This window comes from Cololabis saira, chromosome 18 (assembly GCF_033807715.1).
Source record: "Cololabis saira isolate AMF1-May2022 chromosome 18, fColSai1.1, whole genome shotgun sequence".
NCBI classification, from domain to species: Eukaryota; Metazoa; Chordata; class Actinopteri; order Beloniformes; family Belonidae; genus Cololabis; species Cololabis saira.
In genome coordinates, this window is record NC_084604.1 from 12,729,842 (window position 1) to 12,743,457 (window position 13,616).

Genomic DNA, 13,616 nt, shown 5'->3' on the forward strand with positions numbered 1-13,616 from the left:
GAACATATGACACACAATCCTGATGTTCCCATTGTGTCTTCATCTTCCAAAGCCACATTCCTTGTTCACATTCCTCCTGCTGTCTCTCTGCTCTCTCTATCTCCTTCTCAGCTCATAATGATTTGGGGTATTACTCTGAGTGTTATAGCTTCAGAAAAAAACTGCTGTAATGATTATTAATAAAATTATTAAAAGACATAAAACTTTATGCCTTACTTTCCCAACATTATTATGTTAAATTATGGTCCTCAAATCCAAATGGAAGCAATACTGTGTGTATACCTCCCTATTTTATATCGGGTTTACTTCAAATAGCTTCATAAATTTGGAAATGTATGACTATTTTGAAGTGATGATGTAGAAAAATTATACGATTTATTGCATCATTTTTAAATTTCTGTGCTTTCTTATCATGACTTATTGCCCCCTATTTTTTTATTGATTATTACTTACAAATTTTGTTCTTCAATAAAATATTATTTATGCAGTGTTTTTCATACAACTCAATGTAACACAAAGACCTCTACAACCTGAAAAAGGTAAAAAATGACAAATTATAAGCGTTGCTTCCAACTCCAAAGCCCAACCGAGTTGTACCCACCCCTCCCCCCCAAAAAAGAAAAAAAAGGCAACGATACTAATACATATAAATTGTAATATTGCCATATTTAATAAAAACCACTTGGAGACAAAACTAAAGGAACAGTAAAAATAGATGAATGTATCAAGATGCCAAACTGCTTTAAATCTATTATTGATATTATTAACTCTGTCATTATTACAGCATGCATGCTTCAGGATAAAATATAAAGAGATGTGTGTATATAAAGCAGCGCAGCTTTACTCAGAAGAGTTTATGTTAAATTGAACAGATACCTCGCGTGTATTTGAGAGGGCACACGCGGCCTCTGACTGTGAAGGGTTGCGGGATGAACTCTGGCTGCTGGCCCCGTTTCCACTGACACATGTAAATGATTTACAAGTTCATGATGTATTAGAGAGGAAAAACGTCTGTCCACCTTTAACAAATTGTGCACTCAGCAGGACATAAATACTGATCACAAAAAATAAAAAACAAAACAAAACCACTGGAATAAGATAAACTCAAAGCAAAAGCAGAAACACAAGTGGCTCAGTGATGTTGGAATGGAGGAAGAGTTTTATTCTTTTAATTCTGTCCTATATTGACAACTTGAATATTTCAACACAGTTAACTGCAATAACTTACACAGTCAGTTTATACTTTTCAAAATATCAAATGACAAATATTCGATATATTCTCTCAAAGACAAAAATATAAATAAAAAAAAAACACGTCTACATCATTTGATCACTGCATTTCAAATTTTCTCCATTAGATTCTTGGACCTCATACAGAGAAATTTCCAAAGCTTTCACTCTTCGCCATTACACACACGCATTTTATTCACAACACCCTCCCTGGCACATGCTGAACTCAGGTTCTGATTAAAGCAGTGAACCAGATAAATTAAAGACACAATAATCAGAGCAAGAATGTGTTCAGATTCGTACTTGAGGGTTAGGAGTATGAGATGGGTTTTAAATTCACAATAATTACCCTTTAGCTCATCTTGCACAATGCAGAAAGCTTTTTCCACACCAACATATTAATGATGACAGAGAAATATTGACATATTGATGTATTTTTATCACATATTTCATTTTTTTTCCAAATCTCATGGATTTGGAATCTGTATTTGTAAACTGATCTGGAAATGCTAACAGCATCAGAGCTGCTGTAAATTTGGCTAAATTGCTTTGGTTCGAATACAAACACACAAAAGCAGATCAAAAGTGTCTCACTGTGTGTCCAAGTATACTTTCTCAGTGCAGAGTCATTTTTAGGGCTAGGATGCTTCAGTATTGCTTTCTCTTCACGTTAAATTAATCAGAGATGGTTTAAGTTTCCTCCGCAGGGTGGCTGGACGCTCCCTTAGAGATAGGGTGAGGAGTTCGGTCACCCGGGAGGAGCTCGGAGTCGAGCCGCTGCTCCTTCACATTGAGAGGAGTCAGCTGAGGTGGCTTGGGCATCTGTACCGGATCCTCCTGGATCCTCCCTAGGGAGGTGTTCCAGGCATGTCCCTCCTCCCTAGGGAGGTGTTCCAGGCATGTCCCTCCTCCCTAGGGAGGTGTTCCAGGCATGTCCCACTGGGAGGAGACCCCGGGGAAGACCCAGGACACGCTGGAGAGACTATGGCCCTGTCCCAATACTCCCCCTACCCCTCGTTTTCATCACTACCCCTAAATTTTGCGCGATCCCGTGAGGGTAGTGGTGTCCCAATTCCTCTTTTCACCTAGGGGGAGTGGAGAAAACGAGGGGTAGTGGCTATGAATTGTCCCTACGGATCGAGGGATTTCAGATCCTCACTAGGGACCAAAAAATGTCCCAGAATGCTTTTCGTCGTCATTTGCGGACTGAATAAAAAAAAAACAAACATGGCGGACATTTCTTATTTTTTAGTGAATAAAATCAATATTTTGAGTTAGTTTCTGCGTAAAAATGAGTTTTGATTACATTTCTAGCGATAAATATATATTTTACTTTCATAATATTCACTCAGTGAATGTACATAATCACTCGTTTGTCCGTTGTTCGCGAAGATCGCGCCGGAATAAAGGCTGTTAGGTTACGCCGTAGGTTACGTAACCTACGCCGTAGGTTACGTAACCTATGCCGTAGGCTCTGCGTCGATTTAACACGGACCCATAAATCAGCCGGCAGGCAGAAATCTCGAAATTTTCGGAGCAAATTTCTTAACAGGCGTAGCTACAACTTTTAGATTTCATATATTAAACCAACATTTATCTTCCTAAATGATTTATTTCAGCCAGCGGTAATTCTTAACAGAGCTGCAGGTTTCTCCCCCGGGACGGCGCAGGACGATCATGTCTGTACTCCGGCTGTGAGCTGCTGCTGCTCCCCGGGACCGGCGGCTCTTCTCATCTCCGAAAACATCGTGTCAAATTTCTTAACAGGCATTATTTGGATAAACTGAGCCCAGGTTGGGGATCTTAACCGTTACTTTTACGCCTGAAAAAATATTAAAACTTAATAAAGTCGCATATTAACAGCTGAAATTAAAACAGCTTTTGGCTCTCAGCTTCCTGATTAGGGTTAGGGATGAAAACGAGGGGAAGGGGGGGTATTGGGACAGACACCTAGGAAGATTTCAAGTGCCCTAAAATCTGTCCCTTCTTTTTTAGGGGTAGTGAAGAAAAGAAGGGCGGAGTGAAAGAAAGTAGGGCTAGTGAAGAAAAGTAGGGGGTGTATTGGGATTGGGTCTATGTCTCTCGGCTGGCCTGGGAACGCCTCGGACTCCCCTCGGAAGAGCTGGAGGAAGTGTCTGGGGTGAAGGAAGTCTGGGCATCTCTGCTCAGACTGCTGCCCGGGAACGGATAAGTGGATAGAAGATGGATGGATGGTTTAAGCATCCTTTTTTTTATTTAGATGTTGACTGTTTTGCATGTACAATATCAATAATTTTACATTCAGTTTTACCACAATTAACATCAAACTGTGGTTAAGTGCTCCTGGTTTTAAATAAGTCATGATCACAGAAAGTGCATGTTGGTTCTTGGTATAAAGCATGCAGCGTAACTCAAATACAATCAGGATATAAGGTCATTCAATTAACAAGTTTACAATCCTAACTCAAGCATATGTCCAGCCCACCGTTAAAATGTATTTTCACGTTCTTTATTTTTATATTTGCTTCTATATTTCACCGGACCATAATTCAGAAATACAGGGCACATGTTAATGTATTCAGAAGAAAAATTATTTGCTGGATCTGAGATCAATAGCAAAATAACTGCTGAAATCTATAAATAACCAACCTCAAATCAAATAGTTGCAGAAGAAGCTGAAATTCACATCACTGAACATGACTTTTGAAACACAATCTAATAAACACACAGGTTTTTAAGCTCTTAGCTTGCACTGTTGAGCATCCGGGACCCGAGAAGCCAAATCCACTCTGGAATACACCTCACCAGTCCATACTGCAAACAAGAAAAGAAGAGAGAGACACAGAAATCTAATTTATGTTTCAGACGCTGCCTTCATAAAAGGTATCACATGGTAAAACTTAATCTCAAGTACTGTGACGTAGATGGTATGAGTTCATTTAAACTGACCAGCAGTGTATGAGGCCAGTAGCCAGTGGTTCTGTTAGACACGCCCAACGTAGAGATGGCATGGCGCGCATAAACCTCCGGCTTTGGAACAAACCAGCTTTCTCTTAATGATGTTGATGACAGTAATGATGATGTTGGCTGCTGCTCACTTGAAGCTATCTTCAGGGACACATGCAAGAAGAGTGATTTCACAATAAGCCTTATCAAGTGTATAACGCTTATTTTATCCAAGTATTTAACAAATATTAAATAACAAAAATGACATTAAAGGTATAAGATGTGTGGACAGTGGAACAATTCTTGAAATTGTTCCACTGTCTGAATTTTTTTTTAATTGAAATGTATTACTTGGTAATAAAAAGGAAAACAAGGTAAAGGACCTAGCAGGGCAATAGATGCAGACTGCCAGGTCTCTGGCATCAAAATGGGTCAAAAATGCAGCAATTCTGTACATGTTTGGTGATTACCTGGAAAGGGATCAGACTCTGAATGAAAATTCCTTTGCTGCTGTACTCCAAGTGGAGAGCTCTTGAGAAACAATCCAAGTATCCCTGAAATGTTGAAAAACAAAACAAAGAAAAAAAAAACAACCCAAAAAAAAGGCCATTAGTGTAAAATACTATAAACATTTTTTTTTTAAATCTTACAGACATAGAGATGCAGTATGAGAGAGAAAAACAGCCTTTTGAAAAGTTATTAATTTCACTATTTTGAGAAGCGAGTGAAAAGTTTTGATCTTTTTCATACCAAACCAGATGGTTGTGAGTTCATCAATATCAAACTTTAACAAAGCTTTGATTATGAAATAAGACTCATACAGGATATACAGTATATCTGTTGGTTGGTGTGTCTCTTACATTAAAAGCGGCGAGTGTCACTCTTCCACGCAGGGGTCTGCAGCAAGCAACTGATGATATATTAATCACGGCCCCTCTGCTGCGCTCCAGCATTCCCGGCAGTACTATTCGGGTCATCAGGGTAGCAGAAGCGATGGTCCTATTTACCTGATCAAGTAGGACCTGCTCAGGCGTTTCAGTGAGGCTCTGAGGGGAGGCTAGGGACTCATCCATACAATTGACCAGAAAGCCGACATCTTTACCCCTCATTTCTTCCTTGATGGCCTTGCTCCCTGCTTCGCCCAGAGAGAAGTCCACAGAGATGATGGCGGTTTCCACTCCGTAGCTCTGGGAGAGAGATGCAGCAGCATCTCTAACGGAGGTGCTGTCCTGAGTTACAAAGATAATGCTTACGCCGTGTCTGGCCAGCTCCTCAGCATAAGCTTTGGCTACAGTTTGAGATCCACCTGACAGGTGAGAGAAAAAATGTTAATCAGAAAGAGGCACGTTCAGATCGTGTCAACATGGCACCTTAACCCCCTAAAGAACTAATTGAGATGTTTGGAAAATTTGAATTTGAATATATTCTAGTTCCAGCTTTTGAAATGTGATTAGGTGAATAACAGTAAGCTAATTCATTCTTTAAAAGGCTTTAGGCTGCTGGTTAGATAAACTTTGGAGAGTTTTCACTTGATTAAATTCCCTGAATGGACTAATAAAGTATTTTTTATAATCTAACCACACAATATTAGTTTCTTTCCCATCCAATTTGGTTCCCCAATTTCATTTTTCTGTTTTCCTAATAAATGTGGTACAAGTAAATCATACAGGTAATTTTCTCTCTGAATATCGTAATCACTTTCAAAGTGATGGCCTTCTGGAGTGCATTCTTACCATAGATGACAGCCCAGTCTCCATACCTCTGGGTCAGTTTCTTAGTTGGGATCATCCTCGGGAGGAAATGCACCCTAATTAAGGTGCAACAGTCAGTCAGGAGGATTATTGCTCTGCTGGCCGTGTACAGAGCCCCAACTAAAGCCAGGGTTTCAACATAAGAGCTGCATGACCGAGCAATTTCTCCGTACAAAAACTGAAAGCTGTCAACTGAGGCCATGGTCCCACTGATGCTGCTGCTGCTGCGCTAACAGAGACAAAGACCACAGATCTAACGCGAACGTGTGACGCTAACTACCACGATAAAGGTTAGAGAAAAACACGTTGCTGTTCCTTCATAGTAAATCTCAAATTAAGCGAAAAATATTTAAAATCTAATTGAAGAACTGGCAAAGCTTCATTTGAAAGCGTCCTTCTCGACCAAAACATTAGGTCACGTGACAATATACGTCAGTGATGGTGCTTTCAAAACCTAAAGGAAAAAATGTCAGAACCACTTTGGAAATAAAAGCATTAATGTTGATGTATATAATCACTGTAATCTTTGAGGAATCACATTAGAATGACACAATATATACATATACGTTTGTTTTGGCTGCCAATGTATGTCATGCTGTCATCACCAGTTATTTTTATTACTATTTTTTCAGCATGAATCCTAATTTCCGACGTTGGATGCTCATGTATAAATATCTTCACGTCCCACAATGCAATGCACTAAAACGAAGAAGAGGTTTCCATAGCGACCAGCTGTCGTTGGCAGGGGATTCAAAATGCTACCTGGATGAAAACAGATGAGCAGCACAGAAAAGGTGACTTCTTGATATTCCCCACACGATGTGTATCTATTTAGTGAATAAGGAATTGCAAAAATGTAATTTCATCCACGATTTCCACTTAATGTAGTCCGTCTTGCTTTCAGTAATCTGTGTTGCAGCGATGCATTTGGCAGCGCCAAGCTAACTTTAAACAGCAACAATTTAGTGTGTATATCTTTAATTGAACCGTGTAAAGTTTAGAAATTATTATTTGAGTATAAATATCTACGTAGACCGTTTTATCCACAGGCAATGGTTGTTCTTACGTTTTTTGGGTTTGTTGAACGGTTATTGACCGTTGGGTTTGTTGAACGGTTATTGACCGTTAGGCATGTGAACTGTACGTTTCTTGTCTATCATTCACTTGGGGGAATCCTTTTTTATTTCTTTTTTTTGCTACTACTACTGCTACTACTACTACTACTACTACTACTACTACTACTACTACTACTCCTACCACCACTACTACTACTGATACTACTACTACTACTACTACTACTACTACTACTACTACTACTGCTACTACTACTGCTACTACTACTACTACTACTACTGCTACTACTACTACTACTACTACTACTACTACTACTACTACTGCTACTACTGATACTACTACTACTACTACTACTACTACTACTACTGCTACTACTGATACTACTACTACTACTACTACTACTACTACTGATACTACTACTACTACCACTACTACTACTGCTACTACTACTACTCCTACCACCACTACTACTACTGCTACTACTGATACTACTACTGCTACTACTGATACTACTACTACTACTACTACTACTACTACTGATACTACTACTACTACTACTACTACTGATACTACTACTACTACTGATACTACTACTACTACTACTACTACTACTGATACTACTACTACTACTACTACCACTACCACTACTACTACTACTACTACTGCTACTACTACTACTGCTACTACTACTACTACTACTGCTACTACTACTGCTACTGCTACTACTACTACTGCAACTGCTACTATTACTGCTTCTACTACTACTACTACTACTGCTACTACTACTGCTACTACTACTACTACTGCTACTACTACTGCTACTACTACTACTACTACTACTGTCAGTTAGCAGACACTTTTATCCAAAACTAATTACATCTGAACCTTTTTGCTATTTTATGTTTTATGTAGTGGCTAATAATAATAATAATAATAATAATACATTTCATTTGAAGGCGCCTTTCTGAACACTCAAGGTCGCCGTACAATAGTTAAAAACAGTGTAACACAATAATAAAAGCTAGGGGGTAAACAAATGCTCAGAATTAAAAAAAAAAAAAAAAAAACGTAAATTTGTAAATTTAATACAGACCATGGAAGAAATGTCTTGTTAATCTTAAACTGCTGCTGCTACTGTATATAGATGATGTTATCCATAAATTAAGAATTCAACTCGGAATTGTCTCTTTTTTGCATACAAAAAATAAATAAATGCAAAATTATCCAAATCATCTAAGAGAATATGCAATAATTACTTGAGGAAACTAGTTCATTACATTTCAGAATGGCATAAATAGGTAAACTTTTGCTGTCAGTGACTTTTAGGTTTATTCAGGTGATCTCTAGCAGCTGCTAGAGATCAGTATCTTTTCTTGCTGTCTTCCAAAACACACCATTGTTTCCCAGTGTTCTGCTGATGCATTAGTCATAAATATGAACATTAGCTAATGTGGTAGGATGGTTTGCTTCAGAGTCAACCCCGGCATCCATTCCCTGATAGCAAAATATGAGTGAATCAATGTTGAAATATGGTTAGGCAGAAATATTGATCCATGTTGAAGCCATGTTGTAGCCTGGCCGACGACGTACAGCATGTTGATTTAACATTGATTAGACGTAAGCATTAAAATTGGACCACAAAACAACATTGATTCCATGGCATCTTTTCAACATTGGTTGGTTGACTAGAATTGGATGATTTTTTTTTGATGGTTGATCAACCATCAATCCTCGACCTTAACCAAAAATGTACCTTTTTGACCATACTTGAACATTTAAAGGAGCTTGAGGCTCCTTTTAAGAAATGAAACTCTCTAGCGCCACCCTTCACCACGACGGCCGTTGGGGGTACTGCAGCCAACAGTGAAGCCGGCACGGGAGAACGGGGAGAACGTGCATGCAGCGTCATGTGACGTCACATCCGCAGCCCAGCGCGGGAAATTCGGGACCGAATTGCAGCACATTTTGCAGCACACAGCCTGTTCAAGGCAAAGGAGAGATACACTAGAGTGCTCATTCTTTTGGGTTTGGCACGCTTCATCTGACATTATTACTAGAAAACTTAAAATGTATACGGATTTTTTTCATAAATCTTGCCACAATCCGGCCTCAAGCTCCTTTAATTAACATCTTTTGCTATCTGGGTTGTGATCTCTGTCACAAAAGTGCCATGCTGTCGTAGAATTCTTTTCTGTTTTGTTTGGTTTTTTTCTTTGTTTGTTTTTGACAACTATATTAATGGCTAGTGCCTTGATGAGCAAAAACCCTTTTGCCATTTCAATCTTGAAGTGAATGTGTCCTCCACCTGTTGTATTTGACAGACTGGTTGAATATACTTTATTATGAGATTAAACCCTGATTCTGCCAGATGGGACTAAAACCACCAATGGGAAACATTAAAGGACAGGAGAAAAAGAAAGAGACAAGACAGTGATGGGTGCAATTACATCAAGTTTTAATTGATTGGTTATTAACTGGTTTATCACTGGTATCTTTTTGGTTTGACAACTGATGAGTTCAGTTCAGCTCAGCTCAGGTGGATGCAGGTGAATGCTAAATTTAAAAATGTAGAAACTGTCAGTAATACTCCATAAAGAGTAATTATAATATGTCAGCAATGGCCAAGAGGGTGTTCCTATAGCGTTATGTCAATTTATGCTCACAACTTCCAGTTAAATCAGCCCAAACTCTTTTTTAGTGATAGTTTAGATCACATCACATCAGAAGTATGAATGTTTTTTTTTTTAACCAGGAAAGACCGGTTGAGATTAAACTTCTCTTTCAAGGGAATCCTGGCCAGTACTGTATATTAAACACTGCAACAAAAATTATAGTGACTTAAGATGATAAATATGGGCTAGTAACAGCCAGAAATTTAAACTGTGACCAGATATGGATGTTGTTTAATTAACATTTTATATTTGTAATACAAAAAAAACTGTGCAGTTGCAGTTAACCTAACTGTAGGATATGTGTCATAATCCTTTGGAAATCATGAATGCTTATATATTTTGCAGCTGACAAGTTCTGCTCAGCTGATATTGAATGTAATATAATTAAAATGTTAATTGGCATATTACAGAATTGTAATATGCTAATATGATATCAGTAAAGTTCATTTCATAATATTGTAGGACAAAACTTAATTGCATTTATTGAAAGCTCTCTGTGGAGCTGTCAGGATCAACAACAGCATTGACAGTGCATTGTTTTACTGGCTTCTTGTTATGTAAATTTACATGCAGAGCCTGAACAGGAAAGGCTGCATTTACAAAGATAGGTGATGGTGATTGGAACGATGGTCCACAGGCTTTAGCTACTCACACATATTGAGCCAGTTGAATGTTGCATGACATTTTGTCATGCACTAACTGAAGTGAAGATTTTGGTAAAAAAAAAAGTAATTGTTTCTGCCACATTTATGCAGGAATATATGAATTTATTTTGATTAAAATGCTGAAGTCACTAAATAAGCCCTCAGTAGCTTTTATGCTACTTGCACTGTACAGTTAAATGGCTCACATCTCTTCATCTGTGTACAATGAACACAATTTCATGATGTTCCTTCTCTTTCACCAGCATCAGAGATGGCTCAGTTGTTATCTGAAGATGAGTTAGAAACTCTCCTCAAGCAGCTTCTGATAAGTAACGGTGACAAGATCTCTTTTGCACCATCCACTGAATGTGCTGAAGAGATCCTTCTTCACCTGCAGGAGACTGACAAGAACTTTCACAAGTAAGGCGCTCCATGAACAACATGGCATTCATTTAAAATGTTAGGTATAAAGAAACATTTCCATAGCTATGCACCCTCTGTAAAATTCAAATTTGTGTAGTAGATGTGATGATTTGGTTACCACTTTGCTTTCAGTTATGAGTTGGTCAAGTACCTGCGTCAATACGTGGAAAGCTCTTTAGGGGGTGTGGTGGGAGAGGAAACGATGGACTTGACCAAAGGAGAAGGAAAAAATCCAATATGCTCAGGACACGACACCGTCACTCACGCTGTGACCCAGAGGACCAGAGATTCAGCTGAGTAAGTGGAGCTTAGAATACTCTGAACTGTGTTTTTAGTTTGTATCCAACTGTTCATATCACTGGACTGAGGAAACAAAACAACAGCTGTGTTTTGAGCCATGTGGTAACAAGAGATAACACTGACAAGCTTTTTGGAGTTTAGTTTGGTTTAATTAATTCACTTCCTCTCTTCGTCATAGCTACCAGCAGATGATGCAGACCTTGAAAAGTACAATGATCACTGTTGTAGACTCTTTGATCAACAAATTTGAAGAGGACCAGCTGAGGAAGGAGGACGCACACGGAGAGGGCGAACAGTTCAACAGCCAGAACACTGATAACTGCTCTGACAGTGACTCCTCCTTCAACCAGGTCAGAGATGTAGAGAAAATCCAATGTGAAGGCAATAAATGGTGGTACAATATAAATGAATTTGTATCCTTAATTATAATATTTTTTAATGGAAAGTGCAACAATTGTACCTTAAAGGAACCAGTATATTTATAAAGTTACCTATCGAACTACTGGTTTAGGCTTGCTCATCATTAGTTTTATTTTATTCAACTTTTCCTTTACAGAGTTATGCATTCATCGGACAAGAGCAGCTGCAGAAATTGGCTGAAAAACTTGACCCCAGCAAGCCCAAGGAGGTAAAATAAAATATTTTGAAATGGACACTTTTATGTGTTCATTTCTGTTTTTCAGTTTTGGAATGTGCACAAGAGAACATTTTACCACATTTTACCACAGATTAGTGGCTCTGAACTAGGCATTCAGGTACCATGCAGTAGTTGGCACTTAGAATTTGAGGTGTTGTAAGATAAATAACAAGATAGGAGCCAGGGAAAATATTACACAGGCTATATCCTCTGAACTATAGTCAATAATGTGGTATTTCTTTATTTTGACACATTTACCTGAACCTTGTTTCATGTTAGTTCATAGGTTTGACAGTTTTATTCAATTAGCCAAAGATGGCGCAGTCCAAAGGTGGAAAAAATAATAAAAACATTTTTCTTCCAGAAATTGAACTTGCACTTGTCTTTATCATTTCTGTAACTTCCGTATATATACATGTTTGCTATTTTGATCCAATGTTTGTGATATTTCTGACACTATTTTTTTTGTGGAGAAAATCAGTGGTCACAATACCAGAGGTCTGTAATGCACAGAACAATGTGCAGGTGTAGGCGCTGATTTGGAAAGGGCTAAATTGGCAAACAGATAAATAGGAATTGAGATTGGACCTGGATCAGTTCAGTTAACAGTGTTGTTAGCAGATGAATGGTGTATGTTCTGTGCCAGGTTCGATGGGAGGCTCTACAGGCTCTCTGCCGTGCCCCTCCATCTGATGTGCTGAGCTGTGAGATCTGGAGCTCCCTGCACCGGTACCTCTGTGCAGCTCTGACCGATCCTGACCTCAACGTGAGTGCCCAACAGCCTCATTGACTCAACAATAGACAACAATAGAACTTGGTCTAAGACACAATTTTGTTTCATTTATTCACCTATAAATAATCATGTAACTTTTCACAATGAAGTTTAAAAAAAAAAAAAAAAGTGAGAGCAAAACACAGTTTTATATGCACTCTGTTTAATCTGCTTCATGCTTAATCTTGTTCAATTGCATCGTGATATGATTTTGTACTGCGTGTGTCTGTAATGACATTTCATGCCCTTCCCTTTTACTTTAATAGGGGAATGTGTTGCAGTTCTTTGCTAAAAGCTTCTCTTCCTCTCCACTGAATGTGACACGAGAGATCTACACCAGCATGGGTAGGAAAGATGAATAGATCTTTCAGGGTGTTAATGTAAGGTGCAAAACCTTCATGTTTGTAGTAAACAAAGGCAAACAAAGCTTTTTTATAATCAGAAAAAAACAGTCCTCTTTTCTATAATCAGAAAAAAACAGTCCTCTTTTCTATCACTGAAATAGTAGAAATCACTGAATATATTTAAAGTCAAATAAATGATTCACAGGCCTCCATGGTGACTGCTTTCAAATCAGTTTTACATTTTTATCATGTTTAGTAAGTGCCTAATTTACAGGTGCATATACTGTCAGTGTTTGTATGATGAATTCTAATAACATATTGTATCTGGCAAATTATGTGTGACCAAGAAGGGTAATATGTTTCTTTTTTTTATGAGCAGCTAAAAGTTTGGAATCAAGTTTCCGGTCTCAGAAACATACTTTTCCAAGTGGCTCTGATTCCATTGACATCAACAGAGCAGAGATCAGTCATCTTCTCAAACAGGTGCTGCAACTTGTCTTTTGCACTTTCCCAAGTATGTCAGTTTGCAACAAAATGTACATGTTTTTTTTTTTTTTTTTTTTTTCTTTTCCACTCTCATCTCAGATGCGATTGATAAATGACTTTCAGAAGGAGGTGACCAACTTCTGGATCCGTCATCCAGAGAAGTGAGTTTTTATCCAATTGGCACAATCAGCAGTTTGTTTGTTTGTTGTTGTTTTTTGTCCATGCACATTTTTTCACCATCTCAGATGCCAATGACACATTTTTGATAAAATCCATTTGAAATAAGAATAATTTCTAACTTATAAGATTTTTTGTCATTGAGTTTATCACCATTTGGTACATACAGTATACTGTTAAG

The 13,616-nt window shown here is 38.2% G+C and overlaps 2 protein-coding genes across 4 annotated transcripts in view; one reads left to right on the forward strand and one right to left on the reverse strand.

Moving 5' to 3' along the window:
* Positions 1-1,139: 1,139 nt before the first annotated feature.
* Positions 1,140-6,326, reverse strand: hsdl1 (hydroxysteroid dehydrogenase like 1). The gene is made up of 5 exons (XM_061707115.1): positions 5,889-6,326; positions 5,016-5,461; positions 4,626-4,709; positions 4,159-4,317; positions 1,140-4,023 (listed from the first exon to the last, which is right to left on the reverse strand). The coding sequence occupies exons 1-5, from the start codon at positions 6,106-6,108 to the stop codon at positions 3,952-3,954; spliced, it is 981 nt and encodes a 326-aa protein (XP_061563099.1). The 5' UTR covers positions 6,109-6,326; the 3' UTR covers positions 1,140-3,951.
* A 295-nt stretch (positions 6,327-6,621) lies between these two features.
* The window catches only part of tbc1d32 (TBC1 domain family, member 32), a 96,884-nt gene continuing 89,889 nt past the window's right edge, over positions 6,622-13,616 (forward strand). For 2 of the 3 annotated variants that reach the window (XM_061707040.1, XM_061707042.1), the window contains exons 1-9: positions 6,622-6,700; positions 10,560-10,716; positions 10,852-11,016; positions 11,198-11,369; positions 11,576-11,647; positions 12,303-12,422; positions 12,695-12,773; positions 13,152-13,255; positions 13,358-13,419. In XM_061707040.1, the coding sequence (XP_061563024.1) occupies positions 6,673-6,700; positions 10,560-10,716; positions 10,852-11,016; positions 11,198-11,369; positions 11,576-11,647; positions 12,303-12,422; positions 12,695-12,773; positions 13,152-13,255; positions 13,358-13,419 (959 nt within the window). In that variant the 5' untranslated portion in view covers positions 6,622-6,672. The remainder of the gene's footprint in view (positions 6,701-10,559; positions 10,717-10,851; positions 11,017-11,197; positions 11,370-11,575; positions 11,648-12,302; positions 12,423-12,694; positions 12,774-13,151; positions 13,256-13,357; positions 13,420-13,616) is intronic. The other variant, XM_061707041.1, reaches the window with a different exon arrangement.

Excerpts from the sequence above, each read along its gene's own strand:
- hsdl1 (XM_061707115.1), bottom strand. The coding sequence starts at position 6,108 with ATGGCCTCAGTTGACAGCTTTCAGTTTTTGTACGGAGAAATTGCTCGG. Across the intron at positions 5,462-5,888 it reads AGACTGGGCTGTCATCTATG|GTGGATCTCAAACTGTAGCC; the intron begins GTAAGAATGCAC and ends CTCACCTGTCAG. Across the intron at positions 4,710-5,015 it reads TGACACTCGCCGCTTTTAAT|GGATACTTGGATTGTTTCTC; the intron begins GTAAGAGACACA and ends TCAACATTTCAG.